Genomic DNA, 21,983 nt, shown 5'->3' with positions numbered 1-21,983 from the left:
GCAGGAGTGTTGATTCCCAGGAGGATAGGGAAGCTCTACAGAGAGACCTAGATAGATTGGATCATTGGGCCAACATCAATGGCATGAGTTTCAACGAGGGCAAGTGCCAGGTTCTGCACTTGGGCCACAACAACCCCAAGCAGCGCTACAGGCTTGGGGAAGTGTGGCTGGAAAGCTGCCTGGAAGAAAGAGACCTGGGGGTTCTAATTGCCAAGCGGCTGAATATGAGCCAGCAGTGTGCCCAGGTGGCCAAGAAAGCCAACGGCATCCTGGCTTGTATTAGAAATAGCGTGACCAGCAGAAGTAGGGAGGTGATTGTGCCCCTGTACTCGGCACTGGTGAGGCCACACCTGGAGTATTGTGTCCAGTTTTGGGCACGTCAATCCAAGAGAGATATCAAGGTGCTGGAGCGAGTGCAGAGGAGGGCAACGAAGCTGGTGAAGGGCCTGGAAAACAAATCCTATGAAGAGCGGTTGAAGGAGCTGGGACTGTTTAGTATGAGGAAGAGGAGGCTGAGGAGAGACCTCATCACTCTCTACAACTACTTGAAAGGACACTGTAGAGAGGTTGGTGCTGGTCTCTTCGCACAGGTAATTAATGACAGAACGAGAGGGAATGGCTTCAAGCTCCAGCAGGGTAGGTTTAGACTGAACATTAGGAAAGAATTTTTCACAGGAAGAGTGGTCGGGCATTGGAACAGGCTGCCCAGGGAGGGGGTTGATTCACCATCCCTGGATGTGTTTAAGAGACGTTTAGATGTGGTGTTGGGGGATATGATATAGGGAAGAACTTTGTAGTGTAGGGTAGATGGTTGGACTTGATGATTCCAAGGGTCTCTTCCAACCTGGATGATTCTATGATTCTAAGTCTCCGTGCGCAGGCCAGGCAGGACGCGTCTACTTGCAACACCAAGGAGAGATGTTGCTTTTATTATAATACTAGGAGAGACTTGTCAGAATCCATGCCAAAATGACGTTTTGAGGGGTTTTTTTGGTGGTGTTTTCTTTTTTTTTAAAGCATGTCTGGACTGAAAGTCAAACCCATGGATACGTACCAGCACTGCCCACTGACTTCAGCACCAGCCACGCCAAGAGGAGATGGGATGGGTGATTCTCACGTGCAGGAAGGGTTAAATTCCTCAATGCAGCGGTGGCCTGGAGCTGGTGGTGTCTCTCCTCCCAGAGCCCTTGTACTTGGTAGGATCTGGAGGAGACCAGGAGCCCTGGAGCAGTGCAGATAAACTGGGATCCAAGCACGGCTTTCCACAGCAGGTCCTCACCTCCAAGGGATGGGGGTCAGTGGGGAACATCACCCCCAGGGAACAGAACTACTGGTTTTCGCCTGTTCTCCCTTCTGGTCACTCCCTTCTGCCTCAGTGGAGCGGTAACGGGGTGGTGACCCCCTACAGCTCACGTGCTCACCAAGGTGTCCTTGCCCTTCATGGTATCATGTTGTGCTCGCCTGGTTCAGGGCTCCGTGGGCTGAGGTAACGATGTTCAACAAGGGATTAACCACAGCAGCGCTTGAGCTTCTGGTCATCGAATTGATCTACAATTTCAGTGTGAAATCAGTGAAGTGCTCGATTTCCTTAACCTTTTTTATATAACCTTGAGAGGAGGTGATGTAAGAGCACCTCCTGAGCGGTGAAAGACTGGAAGGGACTGCTCCCAACATCTGCTCCAGGCAAACGTGACCTGAGCTCCGCTTCCAGCAGCTCACGGACAGAGCAGGACCTGCTTCTGGCATCTCCTCCTTCTGTGGGTGCCGTTGGGCAGGTCCCCAGCGGAGACTTTGGGATTTCAGCTCCAAAGCATCTGGCTCCCTCTTGTGCTGCCCGTGTTTATGGCAGGAGAAGTCACAGAATCACAGAATTGCAGGGGTTGGAAGGGACCTCTGGAGATCATCTAGTTCAAACCCCTGCCAAAGCAGGTCCACCCAGAGAAGTTGGACAGGAACGTGTCCAGGTGGGTTTGGAATGTCTCCAGAGGAGACCCCACCACCTCTCTGGGTAGCCTGTTCCAGGGCTCTGCCACCCTCACAGGAAAGTTTTTCCTCGTGTTCAGACAGAATTTCCCATGTTCCAGTTTGTGCCCGTTGCCCCTTGTCCTGTCCCCGGGCACCACTGAGAAGAGTCTGGCCCCATCCTCTTGCCCCCCGCCCTTTAGCTCTTGCTCAGCATCGATGAGATCCCCTCTCAGTCTGCTCTTCTCCAGCTGAACAGCCCCAGGGCTCTCAGCCTTTCCTCAGCAGAGAGATGCTCCAGTTCCGTGATCATCTTCGTAGCTCTAAGTCAGATGGGACAAGGCCCAGCTGGTGGAACCCTCTGGGGAAGGTGGCCCCTGCTCATCTTCTCATGTGATCTACTTCTCAGGCTGGACATCAGTAGCCGTTAGTCAAGACCTGACCCGATATGGACCATCTCCATGTTCTGGAACCCTTGAGCTTGCCAGGAAATATCAAGCTGTTCCTGGAGCACAGCTCCATATGCACTACGCGCCGCCTGCTGCTTGTAGCTTGACGGGGGATGAGTTGTGACTGTCAGCCATGGCTTCCACCTTGGAGAAAATCCACCCGTCTTCTGCGCGATTGGGTCCAAGCGACAGCGCTGCCATCTGCACGCACCGCGCTCAGCGTGCCATGTGTTCCCTCCTCCGCCGACTCGGGGATTTCAGGAGTATGTCACGATTTCACCTGCAAAAAGATAACAGAACTTTGATTTTCCCATATTTTATACAGTTTTGGGTTTTTTTGGGGGGGGGGGGTAAAGCACTCCGTGTAGGGGGTCCTGATCTATATTGCTCCTCTCACAAAGGTGATAGCAGTAACGAGGCGGGAAACCCACCTGAAAAATGGCTTTAGTGCAATGCTGCAGTTAAAGGTAGTATTTCTTCTTAACTGAGTAACTTTTAGGAAATTTCTTCAAAGGTCCTTAAGGGGCGTGGGGGGACAAAGGAAGGAAAGCTGCGTTTGGCCAAGGAGAAAAAGGCACCTGTTTTCCAGCAGATGTTCTGCAGCTTTACAGCTAAGGAAAAAGTAAGTACAACCAGACCAAGTTCTGTCAATTCTGAATTGTGCAGTTTTGACTCAGGTCTTCTGTTTTGTTCTGTTGGGGTTTTTATTTTAAAAAAAAAAAAATAAAAAAAAATTAAAATGAATCATGAATTATTCTTTTTCTCTTAGCCAAGTTGGCTGGTTACCTCGAGGCAGCCTGCTGCACGAATCAAGGAAGACTCCCACCTTCTAACGCTAGGTAAGAACGGCAAAGTATCTACATGTGATTTCACCGTGCTCTTATTTTAAAAGAGAGGGATGGAAAAGGTCCTGACATTGGTAACTGCAGCAGATCGAAGGGTAGAGGCCCAAGGCACAAAAAGTGAGTTATTTGGAATTAAATAACTGGAGAGGAGCCAGGTATCCCATAGACACCCACCAGCCGCGCTGAACTCGAGGGAAGGAGCCACCGTAGAAACCTCCTGCAAGGGAGGAGGAATTTCCCCAGCGTTTCCTTGGCCCTGCTCTCCAGCTGTTTTTCTCTTGCACAAGATGTGCAACAAAACAGGAACGTGTGTGCGTGTGTTTGTTTACGGGAGCCTCCCGAGAGCCGAAGCGGAGCCAAGTGAGAGCCCGGGCTCCTCCGGATACACAGACTGCAAAATTCATCTCCTCTCCGCCGTGGGTCCTGGTCTCCAGTGTGACCGGATGAAGACATAAGCCTAAAAAATGTGGTGAAGAACTTGTTATTTGCTAGTAATGCTGTTTATTTTTCCCATGCATCGTTTTGTTGGGTTTCTTTTAAACAAATAAGAGACACGGCTCCAAAAGTAGGAAGAAAATGTCACTCTTGCAATCTTTCAGGAGGCCTGACAGGTCCTTTTCTTTAACAGAGAAAGTTTCAATGCAATTCGAAAGCGGCAGAGACAGTTTGGATGGCAACAATTAGACAGAATCACAGGATGCTATGGGGTTGGAAGGGACCTCTGGAGATCATCTACTCCAACCCCCTGCCAAAGCAGGTCCACCCAGAGCAGGTTGCACAGGAACGTGTACAGGTGGGTTTGGAATGTCTCCAGAGACAGAAACTCCACCACCTCTCTGGGCAGCCTCTTCCAGGGCTCTGCCACCTTCACAGGAAAGAAGTTCTTCCTCATGTTTAGATGGAACTTCTTATGGTCAAGTTTGTGCCCGTTTCCTCTTGTGCTGTCCCTGGGCACCACTGAAAAAAGCCTGGCCCCATCCTCCTGACACCCACCCTTGAAGTATTTATAGGCGTTGATCAGATCCCCCCTCAGCCTTCTCTTCTCCAGACAAAAAAGCCCCAAGTCCCTCAGCCTTTCCTCAGCAGAGAGATGCTCCAGGCCCCTCATCATCATTGTAGTCCTCTGCTGTACCCTCTCCAGCGGTTCCCTGTTCTTCTTGAACTGGGGAGCCCAGAACTGGACACAGTACTTTTTTTCCTACTAGTTTTGTTAGTAGAAGTCGTGCCTGAAGTCAAAACTCGGCTTTGTATTTTCACAATGTGACCTGTTCTGCGTTCCCTTCTGGCGAAGGGCAGCAAGCGTCGGCACAGCAATAAGGACAAATATTTTGTTGAGGTCCCACGAGCAAATTCTCCGTCCAAATTGAAAGTGCAAAACCTGGCGCTGAGAGTACTGAGTCAGCAGCAACTGGTTTAGATCTTCGGGATAACAACTCGATACGGCTTCCCGGATATTTTCCAATATACACAAATACTAAGTGCCTTTGTCAAGTGGAGTTTAATAGACACAGCAGTGCTTTGCCTGCCATAAAAATAACTGTGAGAACGAGAGCTGGCAAGTCTCTTACCAGACCGAAGAGCGATTTGTTTAAGTATTCATGGTAATGACAAAATCGGACTGTCTATTTCTGCTAAACATCTATTGTTTTCCACCGTATCTGCCTCGTGAAGGAAGGAAGGAAAAAATACTTGTTTCGCTTGTGATGTTATCCCCCTAAAATGCTGTTTATGTTTTACAGCAAATACCGGTTTACCCTGGTGGATCAGGGCTTTTTTTTTTCCTGCTGCAGGTTCCTCCGTGGGGTTAAATCCTAAGTCAGTCACAGGCCGTAGATGCCACAGCCTCTCTGCTGTCACTAGGAAAGACCCTGCCCTTGCACAGCCACAAGGAACCATCAGAGGGGACAGAGGTGGCCTGTTCCTGGCCAAGGCTGCTGCAAATCCGACGTGAAAAACCACCCCTAGAAAGCCTGGAGCTTTAACAATAGCTACTATTTACTCATCTATCCTGGATCCAGATCCCTATTTACCAGGCGTTCCATAAATACAGAACAACCAAGGCAAAGCTCTTTTTTTTTTTTTTTTTCTCTAAAGAAATGACATTCTTAGCACAAGACCGGAGACAGCAGATGGCAAAGCGATGCTCAACCAGTAAGGATTCAAACTGACACCAGTGCCACCAGTTTACCAGCCTAGCCCTAAACATTGATTGAATAGGAAATACTAATGGTCCGAATCAGAAAAAAACTGCTCATCAGGGAAGAGAAGGGAAGACCAATCCGGACACTAGTGAAGAGCACTAATTTAATTAAAGGACTATCCTTTGTAGAGGATTTTCTCTTTTACAAAGTTGAAAGACTTCCCGTCTTTGCTTAAGCCCCACGGGGAGGACCCAAAAGTGCCCAGCGCTGGAGGGGAGCAGGAGAAGGGCTCTTCCAGGGCCCGAGTCGGGGTACCCATCTCCAGCCCCATCTCCGACCCCCTCCGTGAACCTACGGGCTGCAGAGGGACTTGGAAAAGATTAAGTCTTTAGATACTACTCCCCTTAAGCCCATCATCTTCCCACTTTGACAGTGTATTTTAATACAGAGCACTGGCACTAGTTTAACAACTTTATCTTTCACTGGCGTAATTGCAACGGATAATCAGTCATGAAGGGAAAACGCCTAAAGCATTTCCTCAGGCTTTAAGTTTGGGCTTCCAACCAAAAGAACACGGACACAATATTCTGTAGAACTAATTTCTTTAATGGCATAAAAAAAAAATAAAACTTTTCCCACACGTAAGACAAAAGAGCCGCTGCTGTGTATGTTTTGACAAAATATTCTGAACACGCCATATCATAAAATAGGTTATTTTCTAAATTGCTTTTAAAAAAAGCCTAAGTTAGAATGGCCATTTGGACCCTTGTAATGGATCTATAAACAGATTTACATAAACAGGATCTGATTCAAAAGTCTAAACGACCCAAGATTTTCCCCTCAAAACTTTGGATACACTTTCATGTCTAAATAACGTGCTGTCAAAGGATGCTGCAAATGCCCTTACATCTGGGAAAACCCCCGTTATTGCTCCTGTGAATACAAATTTGTTTTCTACTGGCAACAACTTCCAATGCCATCTTCTAAGGTCCTTCTCAGGACACGACAAACCTGTAAATGTAATAAAGCGTTCTGCCCCCCCTCAAGTGTCAAATCTCTACCTTCTTCGTGCATCCAAATGACAAGAACTTCCTTCTGTACATAAAGGCAACAGAAAAAGGCCACCAGTCCTGTTTTCAGCGGTCATGTCCTGGCACAAAGAAACACAACTCAACTTCAACGCAGTATTTTTTATCAGGTTGGCTCACCCAGCTTTGTCAGTCTGACTTCTTAAAAAAAAATTCCTCTTTTCTCATCATATGCTCCCTGACAGCAAGACGGAATGAGCGTGTGTGTGCCCAGAACGCAGCTAACAAAAGCAAAAAGGTGGCTATATCTGGCCAGAGGAGGCCTAACACCTTTGGTCTCTAAGCTTACGAGAGATACACAAATAATTTGTTTCCTGTTCTGAACTTAATTTGGAACTTTGGGGGAATGAGTTTGTTCACCCTCACGTGCAGACCTCCTAGCCCACGAGCAGGAGGAACGTGACAGATCTGCAGGGACACGGAGGTGCACAGGTTGCACCAAAACCATCTGTATGAGAAGCACAACGTGCAAAAAGCATGAAGACTAACTTCCTACCTGGTCTGAAGCGGGCTCTGAAGCTTATTGCTCAGTGCCTTTATAAATTCAAAAATCTCAGAAGAATTTCCTATAACATCAATGTGAGTGTTGTAAGGAATCACCAAAACATGAGGGTGGTGGGGTTTTAGACTTTCACACACCCGTTTATACCTCCGCTTTTTATCTGCAGTTTGCCCCTCAAAGTAGATCCTTTCTTTACGTAAAGCATTATGGAGTTTTAAAGACCGATTTTCAATTTTCTCTTTGACTCTTAACACCCGTTCGGCGTTAGACCTACTTCCAGCACTCTCAATATATACCGTAGTTATACCACCATCGGTAATGTCCGAAATCACCACATCACCACTCCCTAGGAATGTCCTGGGATAAAAGTACTTCATGTAGTGATATATATCTGTGTCAAGAACAACCACTTGTTTTTCCCCTTCTGCACCACGTACAAAATGACTCGTCTCCGTGGGAAGTCTGTGTTGCTGCAACCTCCTCCTTGGTCTCTGATGGGACTTACTTTCTTCTCCTTTGTCCTTCTCTGAAAGGGATTTTGCTTTTAGTAAGAGAAAGTCTCTTAGCAATTTGATTGCTGGAAATGACCCTTGAACAGAAACATGGCCGTTGGATTGCAAAGGACCAAAGCTCAAAGCTGCGCTCTTCTTCTTAAGTTCTTCTATCAGATCTTCTAAAACAAACTGATCTTTGAAAACAGACATGTTGAGGACAGATGTGACAGAGCTGAAGACCTAGAATTTGGAATTAGAGAAGTTAAGTAATGGTTAACATAGCAATGGAAGTACAACCAGATAAATTATGAACGTGCTTACGTGTTCACAGTAAGGGGTTACTGTCAGCGGATAGTATCTGGAAAACCTCTTGTCTTCTAGTCGATGTTCATCCTTCTTTAGAACTCGGTCTATAACTAAAGAGAAAGCCAGATTCACTTGTTGCACAGTAAGACAATGCGCCATTGCCAGTCTGACAGCAGAACACTTCACCGGTGGTTTTCTCTTGATGTTTTCCCTAACAATTTCCCATACGTACAAGCAGGCAGTTCAATACTCTTGCCTAATACTTTATGTATTAGTCAAAATTGTTGAGAGAGAGACAGAAGCCTGTCTCTTCTTAGAACATTAATTGGCAGAGATTTATTCTCAAAGGCCTGGCTACAAAAATCATATCTGTTATGCACGATCTAAATTTATTCCTAAAAACAAACATAACAAATGCTTTGCACAAAGCCTGTTCAGAGTTATGTCTTCACTGAACAGAAATAAAAACCTAAACTTTGACTGACTAAAAGAGAGGTGTTAGTCTCCCAGTTCTATAGAATCCTATTATCAGTAAGCAATTTAAAATAATTGGTTTAGGGTTAACATTCTAGGGCTAATACTCCGGGGGAAGACTACATTTCATACCTTCTTGATCTTCAAAAGTTACATATGCAACTCCTTTTTGCATCGTCGGATATATTACTTCTTCCACATCTCCCCCGTTATTCTTCGACATTTGGAAGTGAATCATCAGTATGTCAATCATGACATCATCATGCAGAAGGCCATCTGGAACACCGGCGATGACAACTGTCCTTGCTGCTTTAGCAGCTTGTCCTGTAGCCTGCACAGAGAGACACAGCACACTGTAAACGCAGGGAGTACCGGGGAGCTCCCGTAGAGTTACCCTGATTCACCCCGATCGCTGAAGTGACTCCCCTTCCCTTTGCACAGACAATACGCACATTTGAGTAGGTAATTAAGAAGCTGCTGAATCAGATTTCCGCAAATGCCAGGCTCCCTCAGGCACCTTTCCATTACCCTGCAGTAAAAAATGGCCTGGCTCCTCAGTGTAATTTACAGCCTCTCCGTATCTTTTCTTAAAGCAGTAAAAATTACATCTAAACTTAACAGCTTCTCAAATGAAAGGTCCAGTGTCACCCCAATAAGGTTGCTTCCTCCACTTTTAATATTCAAAATTTGAAGGGAATGAAAAATTGTAATTGCATGTACTGTTCAGTAAGGAACATCTTTTCAGAGTGGAAGGGTCGGATTCAGACTGTCCTTACTTGTTAAATCGATGAGAGCCGGGATCTGGGGTTGTGCTCTGACTCATCTCTCTCCACTTACTGAATGGATAACCTTGTTAAATTGGAAGAACATAATCCCAGTCATTTGAGACTCGCAGTGCGTGTAACAACTAACTACACACATGATTTTCATCAGAGCCAAACCTCCCAACGCTGCAAACATGAAATCCATCCTAAATAGGCTTTGCATCCATGTCTTGTTAAGAAAAGCATATTTTCTTTCCATTCTTATTACACAGACATAAACAGTAACATTTCACTGGGAATATCACAGCAAAATGACTGTAAATGGTGGAACACTGAGTAAATTTTGTAACAGTTCATTGACTTTTTGGAGGAAAGAAAATAATTTAGAATGTCTGCGTGGCAGCGTTCACGGGAACAAACTGTCAGTAACTTCACAGCGGCTGTACTCGAGGTCAGTCATTCCATCTACATTCTTCAGACTTCTCTTACAAAGTTTCTTCTGGACCTGGGCTGCATAAAACATTAGAGCCAGCAGAGCAGTTACAAAGCCTGCAGAAGTCAACGTGTGTCCAAAGCCTTGACTGCAGTGTTTCTGCAGGGAACGAGGAGACATTCAATTCGACTGCGCAACCACGCAAGCTTTTAATTCGTAAAGGCATGAGCCCTTTTTTTTTTTTTTTTTATTACCCATGGAATTTAAAGAGCCGGGAGCTTTAACTATATTAGGCAATTATGTTGGTGGTAACGTTCATGCGAAAGCAAGTTTCCGCACTAATGAGACAACACGAAGAGAATATAAACAGGGTGCTCCCAAGGCTGAGGGCGCTTTATGGAGGATTTTCTCAGGCTCGGCGCAGCCCCTGCGGGAGCGGGAGCACTCTGCTGCCAGACAGCATCTCGCACCTTGCCAGCTGGCATTTTGGAACAACGCTCATGCCTGCTATTGGGGTTAGGGAAAAAAAAAAAAAAAAAAAAAACCCTATGAAGATACAGTTCGTTTGTGGTGAATCACTTCTGAGACACGTCTGTGTTGGCTGACAGAGTGGAATGTGGCGCTGCGGGGACACGGTCGGGGAGAGGAGCACCGGGACGCCGTGCCCTGGCAACCATTTGCCCTTTCTTGGCAAATCTGCCACATGGATCGAGGCCGCCAAGAGCCCAGATGTGAAGACTTACCCACAGATCTCATCGGTTCTCACTGATATTAAAAAAAATGAAGTATTAACGCTAGTGAGAGGGAAATCGGAGCCGTTGCTACCCCTGACAGGAGGCCCAGGGCAGCAGGCCATGGCCGAGCACCCTGTGTTTCTTCAGGCGAGGGGCGGACTCCACTCGCTCCTTTCCTTCATGGCGCCGCTACTTTTAACCCCCCGAGCCTTTTCACCACCGGTGCCGGAGAAGGTCGTTCCTTCCACCCCGCTGTGAGGAGGCTCCGGAGGCGGGAGAAGGCCGGCGGGAAGCACCGGGCTCTCCCCCGCCCTCAGCACCCCGAAACCTCCCGGTGGGAACCGGCCCTTCCCCTCAGAGCGGCCGCCGCCTCCCGCCGCCGCCCTCCCCTCACGGCCCCGCCGCTCCCCGGCCCCGGCCCCGGCCCCGGCCCCAGAGGCCGCAAAGCACTTGCCATGGCCGCCGATCCGCTCCGGTGAGGCTTCCGCCGGCGTCCGGGGCGACGGGCGGTCACCTCCCCCCGCGGGGAGGAGCTGGAGGGCTGGCTCGGCCCCGGCCCGGCGGGGAAAGCGAAAGGAAATGGCGGCCCGGGCCCTGCGGGAGCCTGGCGGCGGGAGGGGGGCGGCCTTCCCTCGTTCGCCTCCCGTCGGCCCCGCCGTGAGGAAGCTCCAGAATAATCCCGATTTTCACAATTAGTGAAAATGCAGACGAGCTGTGGGACCGAGTCGGCGTGGAGGTTTGGCTCAGGGTGGGAGCGGCATCGATGGAGACGTGAAGTACTTGAAGGCAGTGCGGGCCGGGAAAAAGTTCATACACCTCCTTCAAACTTCCAGTCAAACTAACTTCACTCCAGCAGGTAGAAGAAGGGATATTGCCATTTATAGAAACATCACCTAAAATCTGTATCCTCGTTTCTCATCATTAAAACCGGTACAGTTAAAATTCACGGCATTTTTTAGCTTCATCAGCTCCCCCTTTTATTTTTAAGGCATCTGATCTCATCAACATTTTCAGACTGTCACATGCAAAAATACGCAATCTCCATAAATACTGCAGTCGTACTACTGTTTTTTTAATTATTTCATAATTGTCAGGTAATCAATCCCTGCCTTTGCATGCTTTAAACAGTAAGAGGTGCTGCGGTCACGCGTATTGCACCCAGCAGTAAATTCACCATCAGCTGTGGTGCTGGCAGCCTTTTCCTTCCACATATTCTACCCTATCTATTGCCTACTAACAGCTTCTCTAGAATAATAATAACTACTAGAAGAATAATAGATATACCTGAAGTATATCCATAGTGCTTTTTGTCCACTAGCTTGGTGCATTGTCTGTTTCCTGCATATTAAGATGTCAAATACTACGAAAATAAGTTATTTTCAGTGTTAGACCCGTGTTGCTTTGAAGTTAAGACCATTGTTGTCAAACCATTTCAGCCCCCAAGGGTTGCAAATAAAAAGGACAACAGCAGAAAAGGAAAAACATTCCTCCTTGGAAAATAATCCACCTCCGACTTTGCACTTCCATTTTATTTCAAAGATCTTTTAGAATGACAACTGCAAGGATGAACTGGAAATAAAAGGGGGACTTTACACGCTGAAAAATTAGTTTCTCCTAAACTCTATATGGCTTTTTTCCAACTAACCCCTCTCTCCATACCTTCCCAGAGCCAGCAGCCCGGCAGGTCACACGCAGCAAACCCCATCAGACTGCTTCTCTAGCATTGTTCCAAAACAATCAGTTTTAGGTAAAGAATCATCTCCATTCTTAACTTTAATATTTTAATATTTTAAAGTAAGCAAAATCATGAACAAAAACAATGAAAAAATGTAACTGTAGAAACAAATATGAAAACCAAACAATAAACCAGGCTATTAATTTATCGGCTCACATATGGCTTTTGTAACCAAAATGTAAGAAAGAATAGATTTATCCCATTTGGGAGTATGTGACCTATCTAAAATCAGCAAGATAGAAAATCTGCAAATTTACAGAAAGGAATCTTAGGTTAAGTTTCAAGTGGAGGTAAAGGCTTTTTTCTGTGACTTTAATCCGGAACCTCTGGCACACCGAGCAGTGAGTTTTACTGAATTTCTATGCAAAATCTGTGCTGTTAGAAAGACAGGTGGCTCCTCTTTTTCAAGTATAAATTTCAGAATATTAAAGTACAATGTACATAACTTTCCACGGCTCTGATGCAGCATTCAAACTTGGAACTTCATGAGTTCAACCTAACAGTTTCCTCTTTGGCACGCTAAATATCCTCCTCAAAACAAACCCATGTTACTCCTTTCGACACATATTTGATATTCTCTATTTCCCCGCCGTGATTACTAGGCTTTTGAAAATGAATTTCAATCATGTCCTGTACACTTTCCTCATCATCTTCTGTCTCTTGAATTCCTTTCAACAGGATGGTCTTCTTAGAAACCCCGCAATAGAGCTACAGAGAAAAGAAAAACGAACTTGTGTTACACATCGGCTGTTGTATGTACAGCTAAAGGAAATAAAAATATCCTTGATCATGGCTAAAATCTTTGATGACATTTTAAGACACCTGAACTGGTGTGTCCTGTGCTCCTGAATGCACCCACACCCCGGATTTGGGGATTTATGACTCCAGACAGCATCACTCCATAAAACCCCATGCCAAGACATGATACGCACCTGCAAAGAATGCTGTTCTATCTCATAAACGCACACACACTCTAGTCAATGCTTTAATTATAAAGGCCTGATTATATACACAATACTGACTTGATTACAAGCTATTCATACAAAGTAAAAGACAACTTCAGTACAAATATGATGAGCAAGCAGCCTCGCGCTACAGGAAAAGAAGTCATTATTTGGGTTGAATGAATGAATTGAAAAAAATGAATGAGCAAATGTTTCATAGAAGAAGAAGGGGCTCTGCTGAGACTATCAACAAGGCCTCTCGTTAGGGACGAACATGACAGTGCTTTGTGACTGCGAAAAACATTGTTGTGTCTGCTACTAACCTACTTCACAAACAATTCAGTATCTGCCTCCTGTCTAGCACAGACGTTATGGCAAGTAAGGATATAATTTGATCAAGGAAAGCCGTGCGCACCCTTTAAAAATAAATTACAGCTTTCACACTGCAAAACATACATTATCAGCAGAGCAGCATATTGCAAACTCACACTTGCTATTAAGTTTCACAAAGTGCAAACTGAAAATTCTGCCTGTATCTCCTATTTCCCATGTATCTGTTCTATTCAGGAGTTAGCCTGGACTAGATTCTTTTACCTGAAACTTTTCCAAGTGTACGTCGGTGTTCGGGAACACAGGAAGCCTATAGCACCTTCCATGTACAAAGAAAGGGTATTTAGTACAGCTCACAAAGCCATTGGCTGCTGCAATGGGGAACAAGAGAAAGAGGAGTAAGAGTAATATAATCTAAAACGCATTTTGTAAGCATATCAAAGAGCAGACTCATCTTTCTTACATGTACTTAGAAACTAAAATATGGTAACACACTTGTAGATTCTTCATAAGCCTTTTGAAAAAAGTTGATCTGGCATTCCCCAAAAAAAGCAAAATCATTAAATACCCACAAAAGCTTCTGAAATAAATCTAAAGCAGCTGCTCTAAATGGATGTGGCTCCGCTGATCTTCACAGAATTTCGTACAGTTGGGCAATCTGAATGCCTAACTTCATTGTCAGGAAACAAGAGCTAAAATCAAACACATTTTCCTAATTTTCTTTTTGCAATGCAAAGAAAAAATAGGTTTTCTGACAAAGTTAAGAAAGCAATCAAGCTCACAAGCTATGTATCAGGTCATGTTTGATCAAAAAGGAGTATTGATCAAAAAGCAGTAAATACTGCTTTATTTACAGATGTGTGGGTGAACCCACATCTTTTCCTGATCTACTTCACTCTCCGTGGGAAGAATTTGCTACATTTAGTGGTTAAGACAGAACGTGCTATGGAATGGAATGTAACGCAGAATGGACACTATGGCCTGTACATCCAGCTAACAAAATATTAAATACTGTACCTCCAGGTCTGAGGAATGTAATAATGGCTGTTCTAGAGTGTTTGTTGTAGCTCACATCTTCTACTTCGCCGCCGCCGCCCTGCTCGGATTTGTAGAAGTTCAGCTCTAATTTGTCTCTCATCCAGTCCTCGGGAATGGATAGTTCGGGTACTTCCAAAACATTGATCTTTGTTCCAGAAATAGTGACATGGAGCTAAAAAAAAAACCAATTTTGTGCACTTTGTGACTGAAAACACCCAAAACCCCTTGAACTTAAAAGCTTTTTAAGTACTGCAAGTTCGTATCTTTATAGTTTCATGTTTGTTGATTACCTCAAATTTGATTCCCATTTCAAGCGTAAAAGGCTTCACACTCACATCTGCTATTTTGCTGTCCAGGTTCACAGCATGCTTACCCATTTTTATCAGTCTCTGGGCAACTAAGGAAAATCACAAGTTTTCAGATATGAAAAGCTTTGTTTAATCATTACAAAACCCAAACTATTCCCCGGTCCCTTAAGCAAAACTTCCTCTTGCATCAGCAAAGGAGAAATAACTAACAGTCAGGCAACCAGATCCCACTATCCACGCCTTCAGGCATGTCTGTTTCCATGAAGTCTCACTAGTTATAGGTAACAGGTAAAATACTGTATTATCTTTAGAATAGTATAGAATAGTAGAATCTTTATGCTGTCAGAAGATGCTCTCATTATATCAAATATCTGGTAACCCAACAAAGACATGCAGAGGGCTTGCAAGAACTTTTTTTCTACTGATTGGTATGATAATAGTGAAAGGTTCTCTGGGTATTTTTTCTTTGGCTGTTGTTGGATTTTTTTCCCCCAAATGTTTATGTAAATCTTTTCCCTTTGGCAATGAAATACATCAGAGACATTAATTTTATACTTCAAATATGCATCATACCTTCTTCATCTTCGAAAGTAAGCAGTGCATGGTTTTGCTTCAGTCCAAATGGGATTTTTGTAGTTGCACCAAAAACGCAGTGAGTATCCGTATCTGGATAATCATCCCTCACGTATTCCAGGTGAGTGAACTTCATTTTTGTTTCCGCCACCTTTTTTTTAATCTAATGGTTTAGAATCAAGATGGAGGCGGGGGGAGAGTGGGAGGGAAGGGGAAACATTTCTGTAATTTGTTGCAGAACAGAAAAATGAACAGTAGTCTTTCCTTGAAGTACTACATATAACTTGTATTTTTAAAGTTTAACAGTCAAGCAGATTGAAGTCATGGAGGGTAAAACAGGTATAACTCTTCTAACTAAACTGAATAGTTTTACTTGTCTATTCCTGGGATTTTTGTCAGTGAGTGGGGTTTTTTTTTTCTCTTTGATTATCTTCAAACTTAACCTTATACAGCAAAAATTCAACTGAAGTCCACTGTTCCACCTGCAGAAGTAGAATACTTTGGGCATGTAAAATTTGCAAAATGCAAGTATAGAAGTCATTTGTGTTGCCATTTATTTTTGCCTAATTGCATCACTGCTCTACAGCAATGGGAAGTCTGCTAATAAACAGCCTTGTATGTTGCCATCTTAGTAAAAATAGATAATATCTTTCTATACATACATATAGTTATTTTATAACTAGTGATATATATATAGTTATTTTATAACTAGGTTAGATTAAAACTCTTCATGAAAATGTTGGTTAGGAAAGGCTGCTTTGATAAACTTGAGGGAGTTTCAGATAATTCTTTTTCCCCCTTTACATAACTATTTCAAAATAAAACCCTTTGTAGAAGAAAAATACTGTTTGGTCAAGATAAACTAACCAGAGTAATGAAAGCATTCCTGCTACCTATCTTCAAAACTACCAGCTTATCTGTGAGCCTGCCTTCTTTCCAGTCCCTCTCCTGCCAAGGGAAAGAAAGACATTTTTCCGAATGGTAATTCAGAGACTGGGTATCTGAATTCATGCTGAATCTCCTTCTGGAGGAGTCTAGATAAATAACCCAGTCCAATAAACGCGTAAGAGACATCTCCTAAACTTAGAAATGGAATTTAGAAAGCTAAAGCTAATATTGTGATATTGTTAACATTAAACAAGGTGACACTTGGATAGAGTTTCAATCTCTATATAAACCAAAAATGATCACAGTTGTTTTCATTTTACTGTAAATTCGCCCAAATATTTGGGTTTGTTCCAATTCAGAAAGAAAACGTGTTTTTAAAAGCTGAAATTTCCCCAAGGGTAGTTCCAATTTCTGACCACATCCAAATATGCGACAGTGTCACCAGAAGACACTTTGGACGCGGAGTTTAAATCTATTGAGTATCACTAATACTTATCTGGCTGCAAATTGAGTTACTTCTGATTTGGAGTAACATGAGGAAAACTATAATCAAGTCAAGCTCAATACAGGCTAAAATAAATGCTACCATTGCCGTTTAATGGACGTATTCCCTTTCTTCTTGCCCAAGAAGTATGAGAGTGCTTGAAAATTACTAACGCATAGTGTATTTTTTATTCCAGTGTCTTCCATGTAATAATTTTCTGCTTTTCTTCATTCCTCTCATGTTTTCAGTATCCCACATAGTTGTTTCCATATCCTTAGCCCGCTTGACGTTATCTTGCCAGGTAAAATAAGAAATTAAAACTTCAAGCTATATTTTATATTGAAATCAGTAGAGGTTCCTGATTTCAGGAGGTGGCCTCTTCTCCCAAGGGAATAACAACAGGACCAGAGGAAATGGTATGAAGCTGCGGCAAGGGAGGTTTAGATTAGATATTAGGAAGAATTACTTTACTGAAAGAGTGGTCAAGCACTGGAACAGCCTGCCCAGGGAGGTGGTGGAGTCACCATCCCTGGAGTTATTTAAGAAACGTGTAGACGTGGCTCTTCAGGGCATGCTCTAGTGCCCGGGATTGTTGGTTTGTGGTGGGGTGTTGTGTGTGAGGTTGTGGGTGTGGGGTTTAGTTGGTGGGTGCTTTTTGTTTGTTTGTTTGTTTTTGTTTGCTTGTTTGTTTGTTTTTGTGTGTTGTGTTTTTTTTGTTTGTTTGTTTTTTTAATGTGGTTGGACTCGATGATCTCAAAGGTCCCTTCCAACCACTAAGATTCTGTGATTCTGTGATTCTGTTCAGATGCTGAATAACTGACCCCAATGGTCTAGAAATGACAAAATATAAATGTGCACTCCCAAAAGACAAATTGCAAAGTATTTCCAATTCTACCTGCCCATCCCGTGAAAGCGCTGAACTACATTCTGCAAAGTCTTCTTTGAGCTTTTCAATCTCTCTCTTCAGCTCAGCGTTTTCTTGGTTTAGTAGATGGAGTTCTCTCTACAGCCCAAAAAGTATTAAATGTAAAATTAAACACACAGAAGACAAAAATAGATTTCAGCAAAATCTGTAGACATGAGAAATGGTTTTAACTGTGAATTATTCTACGTGACACCGATGCACAATCCATTTTTTTGCATAGCTTTAACTAGCCACAAGGTAAATTCACCCCCCGAGGAGCAGCTTCAGTTAATGACAGTCGGAGGGTTTTTGATACAAGGCATTTGTGTTTCCAGGTACATCCAGTGTACCAGAAATTGCACAGGGCATAAATTGCACCACTCGAGACATTTAAACCAGTTCCCATCAGTTGAAGATAACATAAAACAAAAGCCAGATGATGTTAAGGACCTCTTCTGGCTACAAAATCCAAACATTTATGATTGAAGAACCAAAACCAACCTTCAGAAAATCTCATGCCAACCTGAATGTACTTAACCTATTAAATATATTTTAACAGCTTGCAATATCGAAGCCATAATTTCTCAACAGTGATTTACAGGCCAAGCCAAACTTGACCGAAACCACCTCCTTGACAGCCTACGGAAACCTCTATTCCTGTACCAACGGCGGCACATGGCACACTGAGGTAATTAACCAATTATTTCTAGAATCAAGTATTTCTAGAAAGAATAGCCGCCTTCTGGCTCTTGCCCAGCTCAGTGTCACTTAAGAAATCCCTTGGGTGTTGTAATGTCTTGTAAGATGGGCTGGCAGTTGGCAAAGCAGTGGAATCAACCCATTCGGTTTTACCTGCATCACACAAAACTGAGACTCATCTGTTAGTGGAGACTCTTGGCAGAGGAAGACTGGTTTTGTCAGTCTTCATCTCCTATACAAAACAGGTTGCAGTTTTGCCTTCACTCTTCCAGCATTGCCAGAAGATATTATTGCACTGGTTCTTAATCTGCCACTAAAAAACTCTGTGTAGAACATTCTACTCATTCAGTCTGCAAACCGGTAAAGCCATTATAACTGAAAGTATTATTCTTTATTTTCTCTGATCAACACCTCCTTTACAACTCTCCAAATACTAACAGCTATGAGAAAATCTTCTCCATACCTGACAGGTGTCCCTAGACATAATAATGTCCTTTTGCTGTTTCTCTTTAAAGTCCTTGAGCTTTATCAGCTCCTCCTCTGCTTTAACGCACTCTTCATCAGCACTTGATTTACACTGAAGAAGGTCAGCTTTTACTTTTTCAGCTTTTTCAACTCTTTCCTGGACAGTAAGAAGAAAAAAAAGATTTTTAATTTTTTTTTTCTTCCACAGGAACAAACAAAACCTTCAGTAAGCCCTTTATATTTATTTATTTTTAACACTTTGGGTCAATATTTTTCTTAGACTTACAAGTATAGTTACCTCTGAGATCAACATTGAAGAATAAAGAACAAGTTAGACAAACACGTTATAATTGAAGGAGAGTTGAATTGATTTCAGAGGGATGGACTAAAGGTCTCCAAGCATAATTCAGCTAGTTTCCACGATTCTATGTGCTTTATAGAACTTGCCTTCCATTTCTTCAGCTCTTCTTTCAGTCCTTCCATCTCATCTTCTGATGAGCTAAAAGGCTCAGGGCTTATCATTTTCTGGAGAGAAAAGAGGAGACACACACAGGTTTTCCCCTCCATTAGGCAAAAACTGAGACCACCAAACACTTCAAATGGGGCTTCAAAATAAAAAAAGGAAGAAACCCTCTGCAGCTGGATGAAGCATTTTGCCAGTGTAAGTTTCAATGTATGACCATTAATGAAAGTCCAATGTATTTTGCCTTTGTGCCCATTTGCTGTTTTTCTCCAGTTATTTAGGCAAAATACATGGTGAGTCAAACATTGCAAGAGACCGATTGTATTTTGTAATTAAATCTTCCTAGAATCTGCATGCCAGATGATAGCATATACCACATAATTTTTAAAAAATGCATTCAGGTACTTAGGCCAAACCACTGAACTATTTTAATGGCTGGATAGGACAAAAATCTAAGAAAAATGGCTCCTCGTGAGTAATCACTATTTGCTAACTACCCAACTGAAAATATTCACAGGCTAATATTTTGATAAATAATAAAAGCAAATTGTCTCTATGTTCTTCCGCAGGGAACTGAGCCCCTCAAACCCACAAATGTTTATCTATGTGCTTTCTCAGCAGTTCCTCTTGGAGAACGTATAAAGAATATACAGGCCTAGTGAGAAAAAAAATTCAAAATAGGATACTTCCAAACTCAGGGAGATTGGACAAGAAAAGGCAACACCAGGCAGGAGGAAGGCGATACAAGAAGCATTTCAGAATTGAAGTTCTTCAGGGCAGACAAGCACGGGAGAACTACAACTGCGTAAAGCCCAAGCAGAGAGAAAATTTTCTCTGTTCTGTTTGGTTTCTATGGCTGCAATATTCTGCAGAAAAGAAAAAAAAATATCCAAAGAGACCTGCTGCAACAATCCCTCCCTTTTACTGAAGATTACATAAAACTTGAACGTGAACCATGAAATTCAGGCATGGCAAAGGTCTAAATTAGATAATCTTGTCAATTCTCTTGGTAATACTGGGTATTTCCTAAAAACAATAAAATTTAAAATAATTTTTTCCACTCCTTTGTCCAGTTTCAACTACCTATTGAGCAACAGGGAAATCCCCAGCTGTGTATAACTTAAAACCGGAATAAAATCCCTCCTCTCAAGGGATTGAGAGCAGGAAAGCAGAAGGATGCACGTGCCGCAGCTGGAAGCTGGTAAGAAAGATTGCCTGCTTTTTACTGAAAAAATATCTAATACAATAGTTTTCAACCTGAAAGAAAGAAAAAAATAAGAAGGAAAACACAAGAAATTCCAGGGAAAGTCCCATCCAAACTACTTGCCACACTGCAAGGACTGATCCAGGGAGACACCAGGAAAAAGGGAATTCCCCCAAGAAACCTCAGGAGAGACAGACGAGGTAGGACAGGAAAATTCCAACAGGATCTGTAATGCAGACACTTTGGAATGGGACTCTCCCAGTGGAAGAAGGAGGTGGGAATGGGGAATGTCCCAAGTATGAAAGGATGGAAGAAGGGGAGACAAGAAGTTTCAGCAGCACTGTCCCAGCACAAACCTTCACTCAGAGGCACTACTGTCAAATACCGATTTTTTTTTTTTTCCAGGCAGCACATCAGGAAATACTTACAAAACCATTATCTTTTAAAGGTAACGGGAGACTTGTGAAATCCATTGAAACCTGAGGGAACAAGAAAAGAAATTAGAACATTGTGTGTATTGTGCTCTGCGCTTAACAGATACAACCCTTAAACCCGCTTAACACAAACGAAAACCACTTCCTTTGCACAGCAGATAGTGTGAACTCTGGCATCTGTTGTCACAACACTTAGCGGAGGCAGTTAAACAGGAATTTAGAGAAGCTGGTGGGCCACTCATCCGCGGACATATGCTGAGGGGTGCAGGTTCCTAAGACTGTGGATGCCAGGACAAGGACAAGGACAAGGGCAAGGGCTTGGCATGGCGGGCGAGAGTCTCTAAGTGCCTGTGACAACTGCCAGGACCTGGACCATCAGCCTCCCGACCCATCCGGACACCTCACACGCTCCCACCTGGAAAATCCCGACCTCAGTTCTTACCCAACGCCACCATCCCCACTGCATCCGACAACGTGGTTCGGTGTTGAGGCCCTCTTTGGCCAACAACGCAGGAATCCCTTTTACTTTCCGTTAAGTAACTAAAATTTACTCACTTATGTACCCACTTCTGACTTGGGAAAGTTTGTAGCCGGAAAACACCTTTGCTTGGCTTCTCCCCAGCCGCCAGCCGAGGCCCACCTCAGCCCTCTCCTGGGGTCCCCTACTCTGGTGGACACAAGCCCCGGCTCTCCCGCAGCCCAACCGCCGCTGCCAACCCCCCGCCTGCCTGGGCGAGCCCAGGGGGCCTGTCCCAGCCCCGGAGGCCGCTCCCGCCACGGGGAAGGCCGCACCAGGCCCGGCACCCTGGGCTGAGGGGGCGAGCCGGGCCTCACACAACTTACAGCGGCGGTGGGTCCCCGCGGAGGCAGGCGGCCGCCCTGCCACAAGCGCTTCCCCGGCACGGTCCTGCGCAGCGCCGGCAGCCGGACTCCCTACAGCCTCCCCCGGCCCCCGCCGAGACACCTCCCGGCCGGCACCGGGGATTTCGCTTTCGCTTTCCCCCTGGCGGAGGAGCGGCTGAAGAACAACCCCCGCCCCGGCCCCGGTTGCCCGCGGGCGACGCCGGCTCCTCTTCCTCGAAGTGACGTGGAGGAAGGTGGCGCCGGCCGCCGCCAGGGGAGGGCAACCCGGCCGGACCCCTCCACCCCGCGGCCTCCCGCCCGCCATTCGCCCCCGGGGCGGCCGTGAGGGGCATCCCGCCGCCCCCATCCCGGTAACGGGGCCTGGGCTGGCTGCGGAGCCCTGGGGCACGCCCGGTGAACGGCCCCACGTGTAGTGTCCTGCGGAAAATGGGGAAATCCCAGGAAAGGTGGGAAGCAGG

The 21,983-nt window shown here is 44.5% G+C and overlaps 2 protein-coding genes across 2 annotated transcripts; both read right to left on the bottom strand.

Moving 5' to 3' along the window:
* Positions 1-5,984: 5,984 nt before the first annotated feature.
* On the bottom strand, positions 5,985-10,694 carry RBM43 (RNA binding motif protein 43). The gene is made up of 4 exons (XM_074145743.1): positions 10,647-10,694; positions 8,394-8,592; positions 7,803-7,897; positions 5,985-7,721 (listed from the first exon to the last, which is right to left on the bottom strand). The coding sequence occupies exons 1-4, from the start codon at positions 10,647-10,649 to the stop codon at positions 6,978-6,980; spliced, it is 1,041 nt and encodes a 346-aa protein (XP_074001844.1). The 5' UTR covers positions 10,650-10,694; the 3' UTR covers positions 5,985-6,977.
* Positions 10,695-11,685: 991 nt separating this feature from the next.
* Positions 11,686-21,745, bottom strand: NMI (N-myc and STAT interactor). The gene is made up of 10 exons (XM_074145605.1): positions 21,505-21,745; positions 20,656-20,706; positions 19,008-19,085; positions 18,559-18,717; positions 17,388-17,495; positions 15,121-15,283; positions 14,530-14,636; positions 14,219-14,411; positions 13,466-13,572; positions 11,686-12,635 (listed from the first exon to the last, which is right to left on the bottom strand). The coding sequence occupies exons 2-10, from the start codon at positions 20,698-20,700 to the stop codon at positions 12,447-12,449; spliced, it is 1,149 nt and encodes a 382-aa protein (XP_074001706.1). The 5' UTR covers positions 20,701-20,706; positions 21,505-21,745; the 3' UTR covers positions 11,686-12,446.
* Between the last annotated feature and the right edge of the window lie 238 nt (positions 21,746-21,983).

The sequence above is a fragment of the Numenius arquata genome, chromosome 3 (genome assembly GCF_964106895.1).
Source record: "Numenius arquata chromosome 3, bNumArq3.hap1.1, whole genome shotgun sequence".
Lineage (NCBI taxonomy): Eukaryota > Metazoa > Chordata > Aves > Charadriiformes > Scolopacidae > Numenius > Numenius arquata.
Note: the sequence above shows the minus strand (reverse complement) of the source record. Positions and strands in the feature narration are given on the sequence as shown.